Source organism: Myxine glutinosa, chromosome 11 (assembly GCF_964187855.1).
Source record: "Myxine glutinosa chromosome 11, kmMyxGlut1.1, whole genome shotgun sequence".
Lineage (NCBI taxonomy): Eukaryota > Metazoa > Chordata > Myxini > Myxiniformes > Myxinidae > Myxine > Myxine glutinosa.
This window is the reverse complement of record NC_136271.1, coordinates 40,171,901-40,199,032: the sequence shown is the minus strand read 5'-3', so window position 1 is coordinate 40,199,032 and position 27,132 is coordinate 40,171,901. Positions and strand designations below refer to the sequence as shown.

At 44.6% G+C, this 27,132-nt stretch overlaps 1 protein-coding gene across 1 annotated transcript in view; it reads right to left on the bottom strand.

The window, feature by feature from the left end:
- LOC137436117 (adhesion G protein-coupled receptor B3) overlaps positions 1-27,132 on the bottom strand; it is a 999,412-nt gene that overhangs the window by 176,776 nt on the left and 795,504 nt on the right. Inside the window, exons 12-13 of the mRNA XM_078786591.1 lie at positions 12,994-13,096; positions 11,562-11,605 (exon numbers count right to left, since the gene is read on the bottom strand). Coding sequence (XP_078642717.1) covers positions 11,562-11,605; positions 12,994-13,096 — 147 coding nt within the window. The remainder of the gene's footprint in view (positions 1-11,561; positions 11,606-12,993; positions 13,097-27,132) is intronic.

Below are 27,132 nucleotides of genomic sequence, written 5' to 3'. Positions count from 1 at the left end.
CCAAATTTGAGGAATATTGCAATACAATGGATTTGCCAAGGATTTGATTATAACATCATAGGAGTTTTACTCTGACATTGTTAAAGATACGAGGTGGTTGAACGTTGACGTCACAAAAATTGAACTCGGGCTAAACAACTCAGAAGCGGATATTCAATATGTAAAGGCTATCCTTGAAGGAGGGAGGTCAATGCACAATACATATCGGATATCCTTAAAGGTCATTTATTTTGTACACATAGTGGAGGCCATGCTGCTCGAGGCCTAAGCGAATTGGTTCCTTGAGTTGAGGGCTATGGAAATTGGTTCCACATGCAGAGAAAAGGAGGAACAAAATGAGTTAAGGTGAAAAGTGATTCTGGATTTAAGTAGTTTCACCAGGCGGGAGTAGTTGGTGGACTATGTATGGCCTCCGGAAACCTGGGAGAACAAAGCATGAAAAGAGCAGAGGATGCAAGACCGGCAAGGAGTCAAGAGAAGACAGAGAGACCAGACCACCAACCTGTCTGTGATGGCAAAGTGATAAGCCATAGACTCATCTTCATTGCGGAAGATTCCAATAATTTGCAAGGCCTTGGTATCCACGGTGTCAAGGTGAGCAAGATGTGAAGCAAGGGAGCCAGCACATAGTGGAGAGAAGTTCTCCATCAAACTGTGGATAGAGTCCTTGTAGGTGAATAAGAGCTCAGGTGTGCCAAGGAAGTACTTTGTATAACGAAGGATTCCCTGGAGACCAACTCTGAAATGTGGTTGACCCAAGAAAGATCATGGCTGATAGTGAGACCCAGGAGTTTGAGTGACTACATTTATTTGAGAGGGTTGTTGAGCAAGTAGATGGGAGGACATGAAGTATGGTCCTTTTGGAGAGAAAAAGTCAGAGCTTTAGATTTGGCTGGATTGAAAGACATAATTGAAGTGTTTGGCCAGCTTTTGATTTTGCCAAGATCGGAAGAAAGGGAAGAGGCTGCCACCTGCCTGTCTGAAGGATGAGGTATGTTATGGCAGAGGGTGGACTCATCAGCAAACAGCTAAACAGGATATTTGAGAGAGTCAGAGAGATCATTTGTGAAGATCAGGAACAGGACTGGGCCCAGAACACTGCCTTGGGGTACTCCAACCTTGACAGGGAAAGGAGATGAAAGGGTTCCATTGAGAGTCACATGTTGGCTACGATAGCAGAAGAAGTCAATAAGCCATGTGTGGAGTTGGCTTTAGATGCCCCAGGCAGAGAGCTTGGAGAGCAAGGCAGGATGCTTGACGGTAGTATCAAAAACATGAGATACAGTCACGTGAAAAAGTAAGTACACCCCATGTAAAGTTTTGATTTTTTCAACATATTTCAACATACAGCTATTTGATCTTCATTTCAACAATATTGACAGATAAAAGTGATATATTATAACAAATATCATGAAACATTTACATTTTGTAGTCCATTGTATAATTTAAATAAACATAAATGCAAATTTCGCATGTGGAAAAAGTAAGTACACCCTTGGCTCTAATAGGTGGTATTGCCCCCTTTGGCAGAAACAACCTCAAGTAGGCGTTTCTTATAACTGTCTACCGGTCTCTGACATCGACTGGGAGAAATTTTTGCCCACTCCTCCATCCAGAATTCTTTCAGCTGTGCGATGTTTGAGGGGTTTCTTGCATGCACAGCTCGTTTCAAATACCCCCACAACATCTCGATGGGATTTAGATCCGGGCTTTGACTTGGCCATTCCAGAACCCTCCATTTCTTTCTTTTCAGCCATTCCTTGGTGGATTTACTGGTATGTTTCGAGTCATTGTCATGTTGCAAGGTCCACCTTCGGTTGAGCTTCAACTTTCCGACAGATGGCCTCACATTATCCTCAAGCACCCTATGGCACAATGAAGAATTCATAGTGGATTCTATGATGGTGAGCTGCCCAGGCGCTGATGCAGCAAAGCTGCCCCAAACCATAATATTTCCACCACCATGCTTTACAGTTGGTATCAGGTTCTTGTCGTCAAATGCTGTCTTTGGTTTTCACCAAACATGTCTTCTGGTACTGTGGCCAAATAGCTCTACCTTTGTGTTACATATTTATGTGAATGTATGTGAATTACCATGCAGGTGTTTGCTTCCGTGTGTAGTATATTAAGTTGTTGTGTAGTTGTTGTGGTTGGAGGGTCAGAAGCCCTTCTGAAAGAGTGGCAGGAAACGGAAGTGGCCGGAAGCGGAAGTGACGGGAGACGGAGGAGAAAAGACACGAGGGAAAGGAAGGCTTCTTCTTCCTCGCCCCGCGACGACGAGAAGGTGGAATCGACCTTACGCTGCGCGGAAAACGCGCCGTTGCGAAACGTCTGGCGAGAGGAGTTACCTGGGCGGTAAATACCTTTGGACACGTCCAGTCACTGTGAGTTCGTGCACGAAACCAAGCGTCCGGGACAGTTTGCCCCGTCTACAAAGACGCGTACGGGTCCGCACGTTGGGCCTCGCTCGCGTCGGAAGCCGCGCTGGGTTTTGCCCCGTCTACAAAGACGCGTACGGGTCCGCACGTTGGGCCTCGCTCGCGTCGGAAGCCGCGCTGGGTTTTTGCCCATCCACAAGGACGCGTAAGAGTCGCACTTGGGGCCTCGCGCACGTTGGACGCCGCGCTGGGTTTGCCCCGTGGCTTGGCAAGGAGGTGCGCTGCAGCCGCGGCCCCAGTCCGAGACGGCACGTTTAGAGCACGTCCGCCCGGGGCTCGTTCAACCGCCCGTGTGCGGAGAGGAGAGACATTGACCACGGAGGGAGTCAGGAGTGGGGCTCACGTGAGGAATGTATAAGATTAAGATGGCCATCTTAGAGTTTGTGTAGATGAGTTCACATGGTTGTAATATTGATTGTGCATTGTTGATGGTTGTTGATTGCTCAGTGAATATATTATTGATTATTCCGGATCCTTGGTGTGGGGTTTCTTCTTGACCGGAATTCATATTGATTGCGTTACGAAAGCGTATAAACCATATATCTTTCTGGCGGGGTCCCTCCCACGGTCCGGGGGTCACCAAGACCAGGTAGTTACCGGGAGGACCACGTAACAGAATTGGGGGCTCGTCCAAATTACGATTTGCGGTTTCGCAATTGGGTCTACGTCCGGGATCTAAAAGTGTATAAAATAATAAAATAATAATATTTTTGGTAATTAAAATTTATTAATTAATTATTAATTGGTAATATTTTTTTTTTTGAGAAATTGGGGAAAGTCTTGGGGTGAAGGTTAACAGGTGTTAACGATAGGCACCATGGCGTTTGTGGCACAGAACTTTGGGGTAACCCCGAGTGAGGCACAGTTCCGAGCGTTGCTAAAGTCGGATCTCTTGAAATTGGCCAAACATTTTAACTTGGAGGTCCGAACTAATTTGAGGAAGGCAGAGTTGCAGGCCACGGTGATACAATCTATGGTGGGATTAGGAACATGGGACGAGTTAGCCTGGGAGTGGCTACCCGAAGAACCAGAAGACGTGGAGCTCCGGAAACTGGAGTTGCAATTACGGAGCCAGGAACGGATCAAAGAAGAAGAAAGGAAAGCAGAAGAGAGAAGAGAAGAGAAGCAAGCAGAGGAAAGGAGAGTGGAACGAGAACTCCAGGAAAGGTTAAAAGAAGAAGAAAGGAAAGCAGAAGAGAGGAGAGAAGAGAAACAAGCAGAGGAAAGGAGAGTGGAACGAGAACTCCAGGAAAGGTTAGCAGAAGAAGAAAGGAAAGCAGAAAAGGAAAGAGCAGAAGAAGAAAGGAAAGCAGAAAAGGAAAGAGCAGAAGAAGAAAGGAAAGCAGAAAAGGAAAGAGCAGAAGAAGAAAGGAAAGCAGAAAAGGAAAGAGCAGAAGAAGAAAGGAAAGCAGAAAAGGAAAGAGCAGAAGAAGAAAGGAAAGCAGAGGAGAGGAGAGAAGAGAAACAAGCAGAGGAAAGGAGAGTGGAAAGAGAACTCCAGGAAAGAAGAGAAAAGGAACAAGCAGAGGAAAGGAGAGCTGCAAGGGACCTCGAAGCAGAGGAGAGAAAAGCGGAAAGGGAATTAAAGGAACGTGACATGCAGCTTCAGCAAGAAATCAAATTCAAGGAGCTGGAGTTAATGAGAGAACGGGGAGAGGCACCACCCTTGCTGACGGGGTCGACACCTAACCAGAAAACCTGGGATGTGGGCAGACATGTGAGGCTGGTTCCACCGTTCAGTGAAAAAGAAGTCGCGAAATTTTTTCCACACTTTGAGAAAGTGGCTCGACAATTAAACTGGCCGGAGGAGGCATGGACCATACTCGTGCAAAGTGTGCTGGTGGGGAAAGCTCAGGAAATTTATTCGGCGCTACCAATGGACCAATGTGCAGATTATGAGGTACTGAAGAAGCACATCCTCAAAGCCTATGAGTTGGTTCCGGAAGCTTACAGGCAAAAATTCAGGAATGCCAGGAAGAGGGAGAGTGAGACCCATGTGGAGTTTGCCAGAGTGAAAGAAAACATGTTTGATCGGTGGTGTGAGTCAAAAGGAGTCGGGAAAGACTTCGAAACATTGCGGGACTTGATCCTGGTGGAGGAATTCCAGCAGTGTGTCCACGAGGACATCAAAGTGTACCTGCAGGAAAAGAAGGTACCAAAGTTGTGGGACGCAGCCACCATGGCAGATGATTATGCCTTAACCCACCGAATAGGGGTCCACGAACCTAACTCCTCGCCTAGATCTCCGCAGGGGAGGTGGGGAACAGCAGGTGCGGAGAACGACCATACATGGCGGCGGCCTCGAGATGATTATGGGGACAACTATGATACCCCACCGGTTCGAAATCAGAGGGATGCGGGCCCAAGACAAACTTATAGTTCGGGGGGCCCGAGGCAGACCCCGAGTTTTTCCTCCGGGCCTACTTGCGCGTTTTGCAAAAAACCTGGACACTTGATGTCCAGTTGTTACCTCATGAAAAGGGACAACCCAGAGCGGAGTCCGACTATTACAACTCCGAATGCGATGGCTAGCGTAAGAAATCGCCATCAAGAGGGTTACCAACCATTTGTTTCCGAGGGGTTTGTGTCACTGGATGGAGCCTCGACTAACCGGAGACCGGTTAGGATATTGAGAGACACAGGGGCCCATCAATCTTTAATGCTTGAAGGCATTTTGCCATGGTCCGAGGAGACGGCAACGGGGGATAGTGTTCGTTTACAGGGGATCGGGGGCGGTGTTAGTGCTCCCCTTCAGGTCATCCAGTTGGAGTCCGATTTGGTGTCAGGACCGGTCACCGTCGGTTTACAAGCCACGTTTCCTGTAGAGGGTGTATCTGTGGTTCTCGGGAATGATTTGGCCGGGGGTCAAGTTTATGGTAACCTGAGGGTTGAGAAAGAGCCCAGCAGGGAAAATAACACCACACCAGCTCGGGATGGTGACAAAAGTGCCAAGTTATTTGTAGGGGGACTGAACTTCAAAACAGAGGAAGAAGTTCTGACCTCTGTCTTCAACAGATATGGGCCGCTGGTGGAAGTGCGGTTGGTAAGAGACTGGGAAACGCAACAGTCAAGAGGGTTCGGCTTTGTCACGTTTGCCAGCACAAAAGACGCCAGAGAGGCAGAGAAGAATTGGAATGGCAAGGATTTGGAGGGTCGGACCATAACAGTAGGGAAGGCATTTCGTAGGCGTCGAGAGGTCTACAGGAGAGGACAACTGGGCGGTAGTTTTGGTGGTGGCCGCAGTCAATATTATTATGGAGGCTCCCTGAGTTACGGCCGCTCCCGAAGGAAGAATTGGCAAAGTAGTGGCCGAGAAGAAGACCGGTATTCAGGGGACTACAGGGACCAGTGGTCCCACCCTAATTATTAGGGACGTTCCGAGAAGTTGAAGCACTGAAGGCGGCGGAGCCGCCGAGCCAAGATTCCTACACGAATTAACCGTGAACGCCGTTCCTAAAGGCGCCCATGTAGAGAACTTTCCTGCACGGACTAACCGTGAACTCCACGTTCCTCAAGGCGCCCATGTAGAGAACTTTCCTGCACGGACTAACCGTGAACTCCGCGTTCCTAAAGGCATCCATGTAGTGAATACTCGGCTTGGCCTCCCGGAAAAGTGCTATCGAGTGGCTTAACTGGCTTTATTTTTAAGTGATAACTGTGCCCGGGGGGAATTGATAATGTGGGGGGGTTGAGTTATCTGGTTTATTTCTCCAAATTGGCCGGCAAAGAAAGTTTTCGCTGGGTTCAAACTTTCTTTCTTGAAGGGGGGGAGTGTTACATATTTATGTGAATGTATGTGAATTACCATGCAGGTGTTTGCTTCCGTGTGTAGTATATTAAGTTGTTGTGTAGTTGTTGTGGTTGGAGGGTCAGAAGCCCTTCTGAAAGAGTGGCAGGAAACGGAAGTGGCCGGAAGCGGAAGTGACGGGAGACGGAGGAGAAAAGACACGAGGGAAAGGAAGGCTTCTTCTTCCTCGCCCCGCGACGACGAGAAGGTGGAATCGACCTTACGCTGCGCGGAAAACGCGCCGTTGCGAAACGTCTGGCGAGAGGAGTTACCTGGGCGGTAAATACCTTTGGACACGTCCAGTCACTGTGAGTTCGTGCACGAAACCAAGCGTCCGGGACAGTTTGCCCCGTCTACAAAGACGCGTACGGGTCCGCACGTTGGGCCTCGCTCGCGTCGGAAGCCGCGCTGGGTTTTGCCCCGTCTACAAAGACGCGTACGGGTCCGCACGTTGGGCCTCGCTCGCGTCGGAAGCCGCGCTGGGTTTTTGCCCATCCACAAGGACGCGTAAGAGTCGCACTTGGGGCCTCGCGCACGTTGGACGCCGCGCTGGGTTTGCCCCGTGGCTTGGCAAGGAGGTGCGCTGCAGCCGCGGCCCCAGTCCGAGACGGCACGTTTAGAGCACGTCCGCCCGGGGCTCGTTCAACCGCCCGTGTGCGGAGAGGAGAGACATTGACCACGGAGGGAGTCAGGAGTGGGGCTCACGTGAGGAATGTATAAGATTAAGATGGCCATCTTAGAGTTTGTGTAGATGAGTTCACATGGTTGTAATATTGATTGTGCATTGTTGATGGTTGTTGATTGCTCAGTGAATATATTATTGATTATTCCGGATCCTTGGTGTGGGGTTTCTTCTTGACCGGAATTCATATTGATTGCGTTACGAAAGCGTATAAACCATATATCTTTCTGGCGGGGTCCCTCCCACGGTCCGGGGGTCACCAAGACCAGGTAGTTACCGGGAGGACCACGTAACACTTTGACTCATCTGTCCAGAGCACATTGTTCCAGAAGTGCTGGTCTTTGCCTAGGTGCTCATTGGCAAACTTTAGTCTTGCCCTGATGTTCTTTCTGGACAGCAAAGGTTTCCTTCTGGCACACCTCCCATGTAGATCAAATTTGTGCAGCCTCTTTCTAATGGTAGACTCGTGCACTTTGACATCAACAGTGGCAAGAGCTACCTGTAGGTCCCGTGATGACATTCTGGGGTTCTTCGAGACTTCTTTCAGCGTCTTGTGGTCTGCTCTCGGGCTGAACTTGCTGGGGCTGCCTGGCCTGAACAAGTTGGCAGTTGTTTGGAATCTTCTCCACTTGTAGATAATCTTCTGGACAGTCGAATGATTGATTTCAAATTGTTTGGAGATCTTTTTAAATCCCTTCCCAGACTTGTAGGCATCTATAACCTTCTTTCTGAAGGCCTCAGACAGCTCTTTTGATCTAGGAATGGTGACGCCGCACACTTCAACAACAAAGAGCAACCCACACTAAATGTCTGAGGTTTAAATAAGACAGGTTCCTCCAAGATCCTCTCTAACGATGTTCTAATCATTTGCACCTGAGCTGGTGCACCTGATTCTAATTTTAGCTATTTGAAGTAGTGATAAATGTAGGGGTGTACTTACTTTTTCCACATGCGAAGTTTGCATTTATGTTTCTTTAAATTATACAATGGACTACAAAATGTAAATGTTTCATGATATTTGTTATATTATATCACCTTTATCTATCAATATTGTTGAAATGAAGATCAAAAGCTGTGTGTTGAAATATGTTGAAAAAGTCAAAACTTCACATGGGGTGTACTTACCTTTTCATGTGACTGTATGTCCAGAGAGACGGTCCTGATCTCATTTCTGACATTGAGGGCCTCCATCCATTTATTGGTGAGTAGAAGCAACATGTCCAAGGTAGAGTGACCTGGTTTGAAACCAAATTGGTGATTTGAGATGAGGCTGTTGGAGAAAAGGAAGAATTTCACATCAACTGTGATGATGGATTGATGCCCTTACTGATTGGAAGGAAGATGAGACATTTGTAGTTAAGGTGATCAGTTTTTGCAGCTTTTTATAAGATATAGTGATGTTGGAGTTTTTTCAAACAGATGGAAGATAAATGAAGGCAAATTATCGGGTGAAATGGCAGAGAGAGGATGTGCAAGAGCAGCAGAGCAGGTTTTTCGGACACGTGAGCTGATGCCGTCCTGTCCAGTTGCAGAGCCAGAGTCAAGGGTTAAATGACCATGCTCCACCTTCCTTCTCAGGTGCAAATGACACAAAGTCCAGAAGCAGTTGGTTATGACAGGAAAGGATGGATATCAAAAGTGAGGGGTTGGGGACAACATTTTGGAAACAAACACAGAAATTAGGGATTCAGCCTTCTCACGAGTGGAGTCAGCTATGGTGCCATTTGAAAAGAGGGAACCGGATGGGGATAGAGCATACAGCATAGATAGACTTAACAAGGCACCATCAGGTTTTAGAGGAGAGAGACAAGTTTGAAAGTTCATTCTTGAGGTTGGACAGATGTTCTTTTCTGGCTCTCCTAAGAATGGAAACACACTTATTGGAGGCTTTTGGAATATACTAAGATTTCCTTTGGTCAGATCTGCCATACAGGAAGAGAAGGCGAGTCGATTCAGAGCAACTGCCTCACCACAGGAATCAGTATACCATCAACAGGAAGAATGGTAGGACAATTGATGACAAGGCATGAAACTGTGCATAAGAGAGCAGGTTTATGTAGAAGAATTCCAAAGGCTGAGTTTACATCAGGGGCAGCAGATTTGGGAGACCAGTCCTGAAGAGAGAGGGCTGCTTGAAATCCTGGTTAATCTGCTGGAATGATCTGCCAGACTCATCAATATTGAGGCAGCTCTTTGAGAATAGCCAGAGAGATGTTGACTCTCACAAGCATATGATCAGATGAACCAAATGAAGGGCAGGAGACATTTTCAGGAAATTCAGTCATCAACAAGTCCAATAGGGAGGATTTGCCATTGGGATAAATCCAGAACAGAAAGTTCACAGATTGAGTAAGTTCCTTGGAGTCAGATAAGTCCGTTACTGAAGTACCAATGGCTGATGAAAGAGGGACCAACACCCAGCCAATTTGCATGGTGACAATTGAAATGAGAGAGAGAGAGAGAGAGAGAGAGAGAGAGAGAGAGAGAGAGAGAGAGAGAGATCACTATTTAGAGGACGGTACAACACACAGAAAAACAAGAGGTGAGAGTGGAGGGTAAGTCACAGCCAGAGATACTCCTGGGGCTTGGGAGGTGTAAGATCAGTACAATCGCAGTGATAAATTGAGTTATTGATGTAAAGGCAAACTCTGCTGTGGCGGCGTAGTTAAGGCCTATCAAATCAGAGGAGACAATAACCAGGGAGAGACTCCAAGGAGGTAGGGGCATCTTGTGGGAGAAAATATTGTATTAAACAGATGATGTCTGGTTTATTGGCTGCGGCCCACGGCCTGGATTAAGAGATCTGTCAGTCAGTTAGGTTGGAGAGGAGACCTTGGTTGTTTGAGGTACATCCAGTTAGTGATAGGGGTAGGAGGCGCAGGATTTGCAGGGTTAAGGTGAGGCTTTGAGGGGGTGGGATGCGGGGGACGGTTTGAGTGTGTGGCGGTGTGGGGGAATGTTTGAGTGTGTGAGATGCAGGAGAATGTTTGAGTGTGTGGGAGTTCGGGGAGGGGAGGATGGCAGTTTGAGTGCGTGGTGGTGCGAGGGAAGGTTTGAGTCGGCGGGGTGAGAAGGAAGCATTTAGTGGGTGGGGTGAGGGAGAAGTATTGGGAGTGTGGGGTGAGGAGGGATGTAGAATAGGAAGACATCAAGTTTTGAAGTGGTGGGGTGGTGGTGATATCGGAATGATGGGACATGAAGTGGGGTGATGCTGACTCCAAATTCCCAATTTTGACACACATAGATCATGGGATGGGAGCTAAGATTTTTTTTGTTCAAGGCAAGGAGAAACGTGGTGCTTTGTGCGTTGTTTTGAAAATATTCTTTGTGAAGAAGAAGAAAAATAAATGGTGATGAAGAAGAACACATGTACCATTTATGACAGAGATAGAAGGGTTGAAAAGCATTTAAAAATGATTGTAAATGTTTTTAACATGTTTTTTTTAATTAAAAAAAATATTTAATTTTTAAATAAATGTTTTTTTTTAAGCAGACACATTTATATTTAATGAAGATTAAGTTTGTTGGAGATATTGAGAAAAGGGGGAAAAATAATGCAGTACAGGAAGATAGAAGGAAATTCAAGTAGGATAAATCGCTGTGAAGAGGAAAAACTTAATTTCCTTTTTTTTTAATTTTTGAAGTGAGGAGAGAAAATAAGATAATGTTGAGGAAGTTGAAGCAAGATACTGTATCTGGGAAGAAGGCTGCAGAATGAGGAAAATAATTTTCGCATTTTCTATCCAAGGAGAGGCTGAGTTTGGCCTTGCAAAATACAAAACAAATTAAAGATATAGAATACAAGCGTTACGCCTCGGTCCCCCCGTCGGTGAAGTGATGTGAGTTGACAAAGTGGAAGATGCAAGGCGGCCATCTTTGATTTTGCCGTGGCGACCCAATTTTCAATAGCGTTCTTCCTTATGCGTAGATACACCCACACACCAGATTAGAAGTTGGTACTTCGCTTATTTTTCAAGATATTCCGCTCACAAGGTTCAGACATACATGGCGGCGGCCATCTTGGATTTTGACGTGGGTTGCACCCACACACCAAATTAGAATTCGGTCCTTCGCTTACGCATGCACGTATGCACGTACGCATAACGGACGCACGGACGGACGCACACACGGACGGAGGGGAAAACCATAGTCCCCCTTTCGCTCCGCGGTGAGACGGGGGACAAAAACATACGATCTAACATGAATTATTGGACGGGATATGACATTTTGGATTGGATTCTTTATTTCAATTATTTATTTTATTTCATTATTGGATGGGATTCTAAATTGAATTGTCAACTAAAATCGGTTACCAAATTTGAAATTTGAATCAGATATTGACCTTAAACCATATACCAGGTTCATTTATCATGCTAACCACCATTAAAACAATTAAAAAGTAGGTATAAAGATGACGCGTTTTGCAAAAGCCACTCACACGCCTGAAAGTTGTTGAGTGTTGAAAAAGATTGTTGACTTATTTTATGTGAGTAAGTTTATTAATAAACTCAGCATCATAATTCAACCTCAATGTTATAATGAACACTCTATATGTGAGTTTATGAAACGGCCAAAATTGCATAAAAGTAGAACGTGGGGAAAAAGGCAAAACATGAGTAAGTTATTGAATAATTTCAAAATGGATGTTACTTACAAGTTGGTGTAATTCCAGACCATGCACTGCAAGTCATTAGTTGCCTGCAGGAAATGAGAGAGAGAAACATACAGTGTTGAAAAGTCCGCATCATGTTGAAACAATCTCATCTAGATGTGGATAGGTATACGACCTTCACAACACAGGAAATGGAATGGAATGTCCGTTTCCAAAGAGTTGTTTGCGGGCAATGCTTGGCTATACCTTATTAAAATGATGACTCGATTACATTATTTGCTATGCTGTGCGGCCTAGCACAGGGTCGTATCAGGGAAAGGTTTTTGACTGATGAAGCGAAAGGCATCAATATGTGGAATAGGACATGATGGTAAGCAAAAATAAGGTAAAGAAGGCCGAGTTGAACAATTTTTAGGAGCAAACAACCAACCAGCCAACATTCTGCAAGGAAAGAATTGGATACCTGTCATTGTACCCATCTCAATTATGCCAAACATTGCATCAAATAATCGAATTAATCACAATTTAAATCGAAGGAAATAAATCAAGCAACATCATTTTATGAGCATCCAAACCGACATACTACTGCAGTGTGATGGTAAAAAGTCCTTAGGATCAGTTTGCAGGTACTCATAGCAACAACATTAGTTGCAAATATGGCCATGCAAGCATCATGAGCAGGATGAAATACAGGTTGTTTCAAAAATCCGGAATCGTCGGGATATTTATTTTACAATTATAATTTTGTGGTTTCACAGATTCGTTTATTTTCGGATAGAAAGCACATTTGTTCCTGATTTCATTCTTTATATCTTCAATAGTATGTGGTCTCGTTGTACAAACTGCTGATTCCAGGTTTACAAAACTTTTTACAAACTAACAAAAATTTAATTTACAAACCGTTGTTTACAAAAATTATAAAAAAAAATTTTTTTTTTGAAATTACAAAAAAATTACAATTATTACAAAAAATATTACTATTTTATTAATTACAAATATTATTATTACTATTATAAAAATTACTATTACAAAATATTACAAATATTACAGGTTTATGTAGAAGTTACAAATATTATTTTTACTATTACAAAAATTACTATTACAAAATTATTACAAAATTACAAATATTACTATTACAAAAATTATTGCAAAAATATTACAAAAAAGAAAGAATATTATTAAATATTTTTTTTACAAAAAATATTTTTTTACAATAAAAAAAAAATTACCAAATTTTTTTTTTTTAGTTTACAAACATTTACAAACCGTTGTACAAACCCCCAAGAAGAGAGTCAAGTCATGATAAATTTGGACTACATTGGGGCCATTATATTGGTCCACAATGTCCTATCAATATCAAAAGCATCGTCTCAATTATTTTTTTAAACATTTCTTACGATTCCAGACTTTTGAATCACCCTGCACAATATAAGACCGAGTACAATATCTTAGGAAGAAAGTTTAGTCTTCTTACGTTGTTTAAGTGCGAGAAAACAATTTCGAGAGGTGGGCTAATGTGTTTTGGTGCTGGATTGATGGTCAGAGCAAACATTCTTGAATTTATGTATGAAGAATTTCTGCAAAATAAAAGAAAACAAGTCAGTTTTATTGAACAAAATAATTCTAAAATGCACACCGGTTTGCAATATGACAGCGACAGTGAAACACCTTTCAGACTTAACAAAAATAGTTAAGCATAAATCCACAATGTATGCTCTAAAGTACCATTCTTGGTTGAAAGATAAACAATAAAGGCCTCACATCAGGATTGACTTTATGCAACCAATTTTCCCTTCGTTTTCATTACTCTCAAACTTTCAATGCAGACTCTTCTTTTCTCGCATAAAATTAACATTGTCGAATTGCAGCTTATATTTCGGTTTGCCAACACAAAAGATTGTTCGATTTGCACAGAAGATTAAAAAACTTTGTTCAAAAAAAAAGAAGATAAAAAAACTTGTTTCCCAGTGGGAAACATAATTGAGTTCCCACTGGTAAATGGGAATCTTATGCAGGCTGCCAGGCTGGAATAATTTCATGAAGGTGGCCAGCAAGCTCACAATGAGGAAATAACAAGGAGATAAGATGATGTGCCATTTGAACTACATTCCATTTCTCAGCTTTATTAACAACGTATAACTGGTTAACAAGTCAATGTTCTTTGTTCACATTTGCCCGCATCACTCACGTTATTGACAGTCTGTCCAAAAAAAACAAGTGTTGTTCTTAACAAATCAAAGTAAACTCAATTCCCAGACAGCATGCCAAAGCCAGCGAGGTATTGTCCCAATTGCTGACCAAATGCCACTTCCGGCCCATTACTGCCGGGTGACAGGTTATACATTGTTATGTTTGTGGAATGGGTTGAGGTATAGATCCCCATTAGTGTTTGTGTAACTTATAGGAATGTGATCGAGTACCGTTTACTCTGGACATGTAGAAAGGCAAAAGCCACCCATTTGTTTGTGCGCCACTGGGAGACAGTGTTGTAACCTTTAGCAGATAGATAATACGAAAGGTCTGATATATGTTCCCCCATGTCTGACAATTGGCAAGGCCAGGTAAGTGGAAAAGGGATTAGATTGTGACTTGCGAGGATGATCATTTTGAACTCCTTGAGGAAGAGCGGAGCCTAATAGGAGTGGGGAGCACTGATTGCCCCCCTTCGATGATTGGCTACTCTCCATTGGGCCAAGGCCTGCCCTCAAATGCCTAATGGCATACCTGGGATTGAGTGGTCTCGGTCCCACCCATCGATGATGGGAGGGGCTGAGCACATAAAAATGGGAAGAGCTTTTGCCACTGGAGAACTTGTATGTCATTGTCTGCTGTGCTGCTCTCGTTTGGCTGTGCTGTTCACAAATGGACTATTTAGAGGTCTTGTTCTGGGACGACGCTTGAAGACACGTGGGACCGCTTCAGAATAAAACTCGGCACATCACCGAGAGCAACTTTCTTCCGGCCTGATCGACCTTGGAAGAACCCGGATCAGGCCTGTCACTCTTTTCCATTTCTCCAACTTGTCTGGTGTCTGAGTAAGTGGGTTCCAGTGCATGTGATGCTGTAGGGGATGTAGTTTAATCGTTTTGTGTAATAAATTATTATCCTGTTCATCTGTGTCTGCCTCGTGTCTCAGGAATCCATTTGTTGTCTTATATATTTTTTACATATAAATATATATATACATATATGTATATACATATATGTATATATATACACATGTATATATATATATATATATATATATATATATATATATATATATATACAGTATATATATTATATACAGTATATATATATATATATATATATATATATATATATATATATATATATATATGTATATACAGTATATATATATATATATATATATATATATATATATATATATATATATATATATATATATATATATATATATATTTATATATATATATATATATATATATATATATATATATATATATATATATATATATATATATATATATATATATATATATATATATATATATATGTAGATATATATGTATATATATAATATATATATATATATATATATATAAATACTATATCACACAGACTTGGCATTTAATATATAATTTTTCTTTTTTCTTGACTTCGCATTACTTTCTAACACAGTAAATCAATCTGGTGAGTTTCTTTTACACTTTGGTGATTTATTTGTAAAAAGAACCATGTCACTGATTGTCTGTCGCAGCAAGCAGTCAACAACAGGATTATATCACAGGTGGCGTGGCAAAATGTACCAGACAGGTGCATTTGATGATTGGCTTCACAGTCGGGTATACAAGGGTTGTTGCGTTCTGTATTCGTGGAAAACAACTGCTGCACGTCTCCAAAAGTTATTGCCGCTTCCTTTGGAGATGGTCCGTCAACTCGACAATGCTGTTTGTCATGGAGTGGTGGCTTTACGAAATTACGGCATGAAACAGCATGCTATTGCTCGGCAGTATGGCATCACTCAAGGTCAGGTGTCAAAGATCCTGAAACGAAATGCTCAGAGGGGTATCCCTACTCCAATACCGAGGCCAGGACGTCCCCGCAGAACCACAAGGAGGGATGATCGCCAGCTGCACCGGTTAGTCCGCAATGGCCGTACCAAGTCAGCTAATCGGCTTAGGGCTGAGTGGCAGCAACTGACAAATGTGCCTGTATCCAGAAGGCGAGTCAACCAACGACTGGTTCAAGCAGGCTATCGTGCCAGGCGTCCCCTGAGAAAGCCACGCCTGACCAGACAACACCGCCAGCGTCGATTGCAGTGGGCCAGAGAGCACCGTCAATGGCAGCCAGGACACTGGAATCACGTGATCTTCAGTGACGAGTCTAGATTTCTGGGCTATCGTCAAGATGGCTGTGTCCGAGTGCGCAGACAAGTGCATGAAGCCTACAACAAAGATTGTATAGTGCCAAGAGTCCAAGCTGGAGGTGGTGGGGTGACCGTTTGGGCTGCTTTTCATGCAGGGGGCAAAACTGACCTGGTTGTTCTGAATGGAAACCTGAACCAGTTCAAGTACAGGGCCATTCTGGAAGAAACATTGCTTCCATTTGCTCGTGCAGCCTTTCGAGGAAACTTTGTCTTCCAAGATGACAATGCACGGCCTCATCATGCTCGCATGATCCAACACTTTCTTGCTGACTGTGGTGTAGAGCATATGGAGTGGCCTGCCATGTCCCCGGATATGAATCCGATAGAGAACTTGTGGGCAGAATTAACGCGTCAAATCGACCACTTGGACCAGCAGCCGACCTCTTTGCGTGAATTGCAGCAGGCTATTGTCACTGCATCGCAAGCGATTCCTGTCCAAACCTTGGCAAATCTCGTGAACAGCATGCCTCAACGTGTACGTGCTCTACTGAATGCTCGTGGGGGTTACACGAAGTACTGAACTGTAATTTTACTGTCCGTAATCCGAGTCGTAATTTAACTTTTGTTTTTGTTAAAAAATTTTTTGGCTAATGTGCAAAATAAAGAGATACTTCTGGAAAACGTACAGAAGTTTAACACAGTACTGTCCATGAATTGAGTTCGATATCAGTTTACATCACTTTCAAGGATCAATTTACTTGTTTCGAAATGTCAAATGTGGTTTTTGTTTCTTTTAAAGGTCACATGAACAAAATCTAGAATAATTTCAACATGATTCCAATGAACTTTTGGTTCTAAGACATCTTGAAAAGTAAGTTCACCCCCACAAAAAAAATATTCCATATTAAATGCCAAGTCTGTATATATATGTATATATATATATATATATATATATATATATATATATATATAATATAATATATATATATATATATAAATAATATATATATATATTATATATATATTATTATATTATATTATTATATAATAATATTATTATCATTATTATATAATCATTCATTTTTTAATATACATATATATGTATATATACAGGCAGCCAAGAAGGCTGCAAAGAAAGAGTTGGCAAAGGCGCAGGAGGCATGGAGGAAAATGTTCGGAGAACGCTTGGATTTGGAAGAGGGTCAGAGAGCGGTATTCAGGATTGCAAAGCAGATAGCGAAATAGAGGTGTGATGTGATGGGGGTGAGTTGCTTGAAGGATGAAATGGGACAAATCGTTGTGGACCCAGATGGAATTAAAGGAAGATGGAAGAGATATATGGAAATACTGTTGAATGCTTCCAATCAGACCTCCCACGCTCCAAATCAGACCAAAAATACAGACCAATCAGCCTTCTCCCAATTATCAGCAAAGTCATGGAATCCATCATTGCTTCGGATATGAAATCTTTCCTCTTCTCCAATGGCTTGATCTCTGATCATCAATTTGGTTTCAGACCAGGTCACTCTACTCTGGACATGCTGCTTCTGCTGTCTCAACAATGGATGGAGGTCCTCAATGCCAAACAGGAAATTAGAGCTGTCTCCCTCGACATATCACGTGCCTTCGACACGGTCTGGCACCCCGCTCTGCTCACCAAACTCTCCTCCTTTGGTATCCATGGAAATCTCCACGCATGGCTGGCGGACTTCCTCTCTAGTCGTCGTCAACGTGTGGCCCTGAATGGGTTTCTCTCATCTCCTCTTCCTGTTCAGGCTGGAGTTCCCCAAGGCAGTGTTCTGGGCCCCGTGCTTTTTCTGGTCTTCATCAATGATCTCTCTGACTCTCTCGAAAATCCTCTCTATCTCTTTGCTGATGACTCCACTCTCTGCCGCTCCATTCCTCTTCCCTCAGATCGGCAGTCTGCTGCCTCCTCACTCTCTGAAGACCTGGACAAAATCACAGACTGGTCAAACAAGTGGAACATGTCTTTCAATCCTGACAAATCTCACACTCTTACTATGTCTCTCCGAAAAGATCGACTGGACAACCCTCCCATCTACTTTCTCAACAATCCTCTCCAAGAAGTTCTGTCGCTCAAGATTTTGGGTCTCACTATCTGCCATGATCTTTCTTGGGAAAACCACATTTCCAAGCTGGCCTCCAAAGCCAGTCGCCGACTGGGCATCCTCCGTCGTGCGAAGTCCTTCCTCGGCACACCTGAGCTCCTCACCACATACAAGGCTTTCATCCGCAGCTCAATGGAATACTGTTCTCCCCTATGGGCCGGTGCTGCTGCCTCACACCTAGCTCGGCTTCACGCTGTTGAAACCAAAGCTTTCAGAATTATTGGAATCTCCCGCGATGAAGCTATCTCTGAGGGCCTTTCACTCACTCACCGCAGGCAGGTAGGTGGTCTTTCTGTCTTCTACCGACTCCTCTCCGGCCTTGCACCCCCAGCTCTCTCTGTGCTCTGTCCCCCAAATATTCCTACAGGTCGCACAAGATCTGCCAGCAACCCTCTGATGGTTAAACTGCCGAAATCTCGGCTCTCTGCTCACCTTCACTCTTTCATTCCTCTTTTCTCCCGCCTCTGGAACAAACTCCCTCACTCCCTTCAATCCCACTCCTCCCTCCAGGTCTTTAAAACAGCTGTTCACCACCATCTCTTATCTTCCCCCATCCAAAACCTTGATCTTTTCTACCCCCGCTAATTCACCCCAGATCCACCTTGTTTGAAATTCCAACTTCTTTCCTGGAAGTCCTGGCAGTGTCCATATGTTTTATACCTCTCCCACCGCCCCCTTCCCATGCCCCCCCCCCAAAGCCCTCGCCCTCTCTCAGATCTCTCGATGTCTCCATGTCTCTCGGTCCCTGCTCTCAAATGTTGTGTTTGTGTCCTTCCCCCTCTCTCCCCATCTTGTCTACCGCTCCCGATGTTATATGTTTTATGTGTCGGTTTGTCTTTCTGTGTGATTAATGTTCGCTCTTTCACGAGCCTCGATCTTGTATACAAAAAAAAAAAAAAAAAAAAAAAAAAAAAAAATGCAGAGAATGAATTGGATGGCAACATAGAGAGTAACCCACTTTTAGGACCGGCAGAGAAGATAACCGAGAAGGAAATGGAGGAAGCGATAACAGCAATGGACAGTAGAAAAGCAGGAGGGCCGACGGGAGTTGTGGGAGATATGTTGAAGGCAGCGGGAAATTGGGGTGTGAAGAGAATGACAGAGATCTGCAATCTGGTGGTGAAAGAAGGCCGCATTCCAGTGAATTGGGAACTGAGTACCCTCGTCCCTCTATACAAGGGGAAAGGTGACCCTCTGGACTGTGGCTCGTATCGAGCGATAAAGTTATTGGAGCATGGAATGAAGGTATTGGAAAGGGTGTTGGAGAGGAGAATAAGGAAGAAAGTGAAGATTGACGAAATGCAGTTTGGATTTATGTCAGGAAGAGGAACGACAGACGCGCTTTTTATTGTGAGGCAGTTGCAGGAGAAGTACATGGAGAAGAGGAAGAAGTTGTTTCTTGGGTTTGTTGATCTGGAAAAAGCATTCGATAGGGTTCCACATGAAGTAGTGACATGGGCATGGAGGAAGTTTGGAGTGGAGGAATGGTTGATCAGAGTAGTGATGGCAATGTACAAAAGAGCGTGCACAGCTGTAAGGACGAACGACGGGAACAGTGGTGAGTTTGAGGTGAAGGTGGGAGTGCATCAGGGGTCGGTACTAAGTCCACTACTATTTGTAGCTGTGATGGAGGTGCTGCCTCGGAACGTGAAGGAGGGTTTACCGTAGGAGTTGTTGTATGCAGATGATCTGGTGTCGATTGCAGAAAGTATGGATGGACTGAAGGAAAAGATGAACAAGTGGAAGGAATGTATGGAGACAAAAGGTCTGAAGGTGAATATTGGAAAAACGAAGGTGATGGCAAGTGGTAAAGCATGTGGTGAGGTGGAAAGAACTGGGAAGTGGCCATGTGCTGTGTGCAGGAAGGGTGTCGGAGTGAATTCCATTCAATGCACAATGTGCGCTGAGTGGGTTCATCAAAAATGTTGTGGTTTGAGAGGGTCATTAACCAGTGTGGCAGCTACATTCAAGTGTAAGGTGTGCACAGAGGGAGCTGCAGATGGAGGAAATGTTGAGTTGGATCTTGGAGACAGCGTGAAGCTGGAAGGTGTGAAAACATTTTGTTACCTAGGTGACATGCTGAATGGAGAAGGTGGATCGGACTCGGCAAAGGTTGCTGGAGTGAGATGTGCAAGGAAGAAGTTTCGGGAACTGAGTGGCGTGCTGATGAGGAGGGGAGTGTCGTTGAACCTGAAGGGAAAGGTGTATGCTGCATGTGTGAGAAGTGTTATGATTTATGGGAGCGAGACGTGTGTAATGAACGTAGCGCAGCAACGAAGGCTGGAAAGGGTGGAAATGCAAATGGTTCGGTGGATGTGTGGAGTATCGTTGAGAGAGAGGAAGACAAATGATGAATTGCGAAAGATGATGGGAATCGAGCCTGTGATGGATGCTGTGAAGAGTAACAGTTTTAGATGGTTTGGTCATGTGTTAAGGAAGGATGAAAGTGACTGGTTGAGAAGAGTGATGGAAATGGATGTAGAAGGAAGTAGAGGACGGGGAAGACCGAAAAAGACTTGGCTAAAGATGGTCGAAGAAGAAATGTGGGCAAGGGGGTCAACAAGGGGAGATGCAGAAAATAGGGCAAAATGGAGAAGATTGTCATGGGGACCGCAAGGCTAACCCCCGCTCTTGCAGGGAAAATGGCCTTAAAATGCCTGTTGTTGTTGTATGTATGTATGTATGTATGTATATATATATTGTTACGGTATGCGGTTAAGGATGGTATGTTTGCCGAGCGGAGGCTCCGCGAACCGAACAGTTGTTCCCCGACTCAACCCGATTCACCCAAACGTTGGCCGTATCGCGCCACAGATATTCAATCGGGAAAAGACTAAGGCGATGAATGCTAAGAGGAAGAAGAAGAAGACGTACAGAAGAGTAACGGGGTTTATTATTATTTACACACACATAAGCAAAAAGAGCAGTCACGGGTATTTACAGCGGACATGAAAAAGCAGGTAACACAGTGCAAATTACTAGCTTATACTGACTTAGTTTACTACCCAGGACAGCACGAACAGAACAAACTCACGTACGCAAATGGATGGAAGGGTAGGAATCGTTTGGAGGGATGAGCAGGTGGAATCACAGGGCACAGCGAGCAGGTCCACTCCGGGCGGGAAGCGAGGAGCCGGCAGCTCCTTGTATTTGGCTTTACAGCGCACGCCGGCAGCTCCTTGTATTCGGCTTTACAGCGCACGCCGGCAGCTCCTTGTATTCGGCTTTACAGCGCACGCCGGCAGGGTCACTCGGCGGGTTGAAACGGGGCTGGTTGAAGCGGCTCTTTTTCAAAGGCTTTTCTTATCTCTCACGCAACTCCGGTGCAACTCTGAACTCTCTCCCGGTGGACTGCCGACCCTCTTACGCACCTGGACTCATCTGCCGTATCTCTGGTGTAGCTTGTCCCAGCGATCGTCGCACCCTTCTCTCCAACCCTTCAGCGCGGGTCTGACACGCCCCCTTCGGTTTCGGTACCGCCCTCCTCCCCCGTGCTCTGTTTCGTGACCTTGTATGGTAATCCCATGGGCTTGTCTACTTATTTGGGCATGGCGCCGACGGCACGTCCCTCGTGGCGAGCCACGGGCTTGTTTCCTTATTTGGGCATGGGGCTGAACAGCCCCGCCCTTCGTGGCGCGCCCTGGGCTTGCCTCTCCTGGGCGACATGAAAACGCAGGTGACACAGTGAAAATTACTAGCTTATACAGACTTAGTTACTACCCAGGACAGCACGAACAAAACAAACTCACGTACGCAAATGGGGAACTTGCAGGCAGGAATGGCTGGAAAGGATGAGCAGGTGGGATCACAGGGCACAGCGAGCAGGTCCACTCCGGGCGGGAAGCGGGGAGCCGGCAGCTCCTTGTATTCTGCTTTACAGCGCACGCCGGCAGCTCCTGGTATTCGGCTTTACAGCGCACGCCGGCAGGGTCACTCGCTGCCCCGTCAGGGCTTCACGCGGCTGGTTGAAACGGGGCTGGACTCATCTGCCGTATCTCTTTGCAACTCGTTCGTAAAAGTTCCTCTGCTTTCTCTTGGACCCTTTCTTTGTCGTGTACCTCTCCACGCAACTCAGCTCGTATTCCCTTCCTCTCACTTCTCTCCAGCACGGGACTGACACGCCCCCCTCGGTTTTGTTACCGCCCTCCCCCCCGTGCTCTGTTTCGTGACCTTGTATGGTAATCCCACGGGCTTGTCTCCTTATTTGGGCATGGCGCCGAACGGCACGCCCCTCGTGGCGAGCCACGGGCTTGTTTCCTTATTTGGGCATGGGGCTGAACAGCCCCGCCCTTCGTGGCGCGCCCTGGGCTTGCCTCTCCCGGGCGACCCCGCCCCTCCTGTTCAAACAGAGCACGGAGCACATATTCACTATAGCAGCGAAATGAGAGGGCGTGCACCCCACGCTTGTGAACTGCTTTACCCGCAGATGGAGAGTTTGGCTGGGAAATGGAAGTATTGAAGGGGAGCTATTCTTAATTGATTCGGTGCAATGGAGTATTATTCTAATGGAAGACAAGGCCTTACTCTAAAACACATAATAAGATATAAGCGACTGAACAAGGGTTTTATCGGGTCCTTCAATGTGGTGTTTCATGGAATTAACTACCGAGACGCCCTTTTTACCTTTACACAACTCCGGAGGCAGGAGGGGCCATATCCAACCAATGTTACACAACAATTTACCACCACAATACACACAATCAAAAAAATGCAATCCTCATATCCACAACAATATATATATATATATATATATATATATATATATATATATATATATATCTATATATATATATATATATATATCTATATATATATATATATATATATATATATATATATATATATATATATATATATATATATAATAGCGTAAGGACTCGACTTTGTTATCCCTTTTACGCCGCACCCAATGACCCGATGCCCGTGGCACTCATATATTTGCGATCTACGAACCGCGCTCTTTGTTTATCACGGACAGCCACACTCGAAAAATCTGAATTAGCCGACGTTGGGGCCCAAAAGCATCCGTTTAACTGCTGATACGACGCCATCTTACGACGCCATCGTATTGGCGTCTGCTGGGTGAAGGCGAAGTGCGTCGTCCGCTGATTGGACAGTCGAGTGGTGTGAACATGGGTGGTGTGAACCAAATGGTCTTTTTTTTCCCTTGAACATTTTAAATTAGGATATATAAGGAAACGTCTTTATCGTCATTTTAATGAAGTTAAATGGAGTGACGTTGCGATACTCGGGGTGCGTTGCATAAATCCTCGTAGCTCAGAGAGGTGTAGCTGGTGGCGAGACGTGAGGAAGCTTAAAGATAACGAGCTGAAAACAGACGAACGATATGTCAATCTCTTTCTACACCAAACGGCAATAAAAGTATGAGAGCAGGAAGGCATGGCCTGAGCACTTCGAGCAGAGAGGACTGATTGGACTGAACTTAAAGAGAAAAAATTGGAGCTTAACGGAAGAAGAAGATCCCATGAGCGCTCCCCTAGCCATCCATACTGGTACACTCTATCCATACACCACATCCTCCCTTCCGTGGATGTTCCACGGGTTTCGGCTAGTATATATACATATGGATATATATACATGTATATACAGACTTGGCATTTAATATGGAATATTTTTTTTGTGGGGGTGAACTTACTTTTCAAGATGACTTAGAACCAAAAGTTCATTGGAATTATGTTGAAATTATTCCAGATTTTGTTAATGTGACCTTTAAAAGAAACAAAAAACACATTTGACATTTCAAAGCAAATAAATTGACCCTTGAAAGTGATGTAAACTGATATCGAACTCAATTCACGGACAGTACTGTGTTAAACTTCTGTGCGTTTTCCAGAAGTATCTCTTTATTTTGCACATTAGCCAAAAAAATTTTCAACAAAAACAAAAGCTAAATTATGACTGGGATTACGGACAGTAAAATTACAGTCCAGTACTTCGTGTAACCCCCACGAGCATTCAGGAGAGCACGTACACGTTGAGGCATGCTGTTCACGAGATTTGCCAAGGTTTGGACAGGAATCGCTTGCCATGCAGTGACAATAGTCTGCTGCAATTCACGCACAGAGATCGGCTGCTGGTCCAAGTGGTCGATTTGATGCGTTAATTCTGCCCACAAGTTCTCTGTCGGATTCATATCCGGGGACATGGCAGGCCACTCCATATGCTCTACAACACGGTCAGCAAGAAAGTGTTGGATCATGCGAGCACGATGAGGCCGTGCATTGTCATCTTGGAAGACAAAGTTTCCTCGAAAGGCTGCATGAGCAAATGGAAGCAATGTTTCTTCCAGAATGACTCTGTACTTGAACTGGTTCAGGTTTCCATTCAGAACAACCAGGTCAGTTTTGCCCCCTGCATGAAAAGCAGCCCAAACGGTCACCCCACCACCCCCAGCTTGGACTCTTGGCACTATACAATCTTCGTTGTGGGCTTCATGCACTTGTCTGCGCACACGGATGCGGCCATATTGACGATAGATCAGAAATCTAGACTCGTCACTGAAGGTCACGTGATTCCAGTGTCCTGGCTGCCATTGACGGTGCTCTCTGGCCCACTGCAATCGGCGCTGGCTGTGTTGTCTGGTCAGGCGTGGCTTTCTCAGGGGACGCCTGGCACGATAGCCTGCTTGAACCAGTCGTTGGTTGACTAGCCTTCTGGATACAGGCACATTTGTCAGTTGCTGCCACTCAGCCGTAAGCCGATTCGCTGACTTGGTACGGCCATTGCAGACTAACCGGTGCAGCTGGCGATCATCTCTCCTTGTGGTTCTGCGTGGACGTCCTGGCCTCGGTATTGGAGTACGGACACCCCTCTGAGCATTTTGATTCAGGATCTTTGACACCTGACCTTGAGTGATGCCATACTGCCGAGCAATAGCACGCTGTTTCATGGCAGAATTTCGTAAAGCCACCACTCCATGACAAACAGCATTGTCAAGTTGACGGACCATCTCCAGAGGAAGCGGCAATAACTTCTGTAGACGTGCAGCAGTTGTTTTCCACTAATACAGAACGCAACAACCCTTATATATCCGATTGTGAAGCCAATCGTCAAATGTACCTGTCCTTACATTTTGTCACGCCACCTGTGATATAATCCTGTTATTGACTTCTTGCTGCGAAAGACAATCAGTGATATGGTTCTTTCAACAAAGACATCACCGAAGGGTAAAAGAAACTCACCAGATTGATATACTGAGTTCAGAAAGTAAACCCAAGTAAAGAAAAAAAATATATTCCATATTAAATGCCAAGTCTGTATTATATATATCTATTTATTTATTTCTTTATTTATTTATTTTGAGTCTTGAGTTCCCACCAGTTCTTACTGCATAAAATGTCGGGCCACTTGGGCTTCTGTGAGGAGGGAAGTTAGGATAAGCAATTAAACCAGCTCAGGCAGGCCGGCCATGCAAAATTTGGTCTTAAACTGGTCACCCATTGATTTTTTTCTCCAATTTTTTGCAGCTTGTGGGTCAGCTGTGGTCATGTAGACTGGACTGGAGCTGTAAATGGTACAATGTACAGGAAGGCAAAACGATTTCTGCCATCGATCTCTTTCCCACTTCCCATGTACTTTTCTACAATATTGAGGAAATTTTATCTGCTCATTACTAAACCACTTTACTGGACGAAATGCCTTTGTTTTTTGAATTGTTGCTTCATTCATATGTTTACTGGATCTTCTTTTTAGCAATCCCAGCTGCATCACAGGGATGCAGGAAGAAAATGTTTCTGAAATCCTTGTGACTCAGCATGATTCAAACCTGATTTTGTCAATGCAAGTTGCTTCAAAGAGCATGTTCCAATTATGGAGAGTGGCATCTATCAAAATATGGAAGATATGAATGAAAATCCTACTGTGAATGACATAACAAGACTTCCCTTACAAGGAATCTCAATGTAGGGGGAGGCCATTAGGCCTATAAGGCTTGCACAATAAATATGAGCTCCCTTACAAGGAACTTGGATGCAGGAGGCCATCAGGCCGATCTAAGTATTCGCTATTATTACCAACCTACGGATGTTTATACGTGCCTTTATCCTTTTTGAATGCTGATTGTCAAGAAAGGAAGCAGCATCTATTATTTTAAAGTTTTTGGAAGGATTTTCCCGTGGTAGTGTTCAAACCACAGACCTTCTAAACACTGAGTAGACACTCTAAACTGACGTTCCGCAACCTATGGGTCGTGACCCAATGTTTGGGTCGCGAAGGATTTTCAATGGGACGCACGATCGTTTCAGAAATCGCGGGGGAAAAAAACTTTATCGACGATTTACTTCTCCCGACTGAACAGAACAGAGATCAAACGAACGCCGACACAAACTTTATAGTGTGGACTCTTCTACCGCACTGTACCGATGTACTGCGATGTACCGCGCGTGCATCCGGTCAGTCAGATCATACGTTTAGTTTCCGACACGCGAATGTCCATTGCTTTTCATTCAAAAGATTGAGCTGTGAGCGTAAGGTACTCACCATGGCTAGAAAGTATCAGCCTGTGTTCCTGAACTGTGGGTTAAACTTGAATATCGATAAGCACAATGTTCATCGACTACAGTGTGTGATATGCCTTGACGTGTTGGCCAACGAGTCCCTCAAGCCCCAAAAGCTGAAACGGCACCTCGAGAAGAAACATGGAGATCATGTCAACAAGTCGTGGGAGTTTTTTCTCCGGAAAGAACGTGAGATGAACAACAGCAAGTCAGTAATGAGTTCGGCTGTTTTTCCGGCGAAGGGACTGATCAAAGCCAGCTACCTGGTGGCGGAGAAGATAGCCAAAGAAAAGAAACCGGTACACTATTGCGGGTAAGTTTTTTCGGCATGGCGATGATTTTATGGAGGATCTTCTGGCATGTGACGAGCTACAGACCAAGACCACGGCCGCAGAAATATTCGCAGTCGTCAACAAACACATCACATTGCATAGCCTCAGGTGGGAAGACTGTGTTGGCGTTTGTGCCGATGGTGCGGCATCGATGACAGGTCGGTGCAGCGGTGTCATTAAGCTCATCCAAGATGTGGCACCAGAGGCAAGGTGGACCCACTGCTTCCTCCACCACAAGGCATTAGCGGCGAAAGAGATGTCACCTGGACTTGCCGAAGTAATGGACATTGCAGTGAAAACAATCAA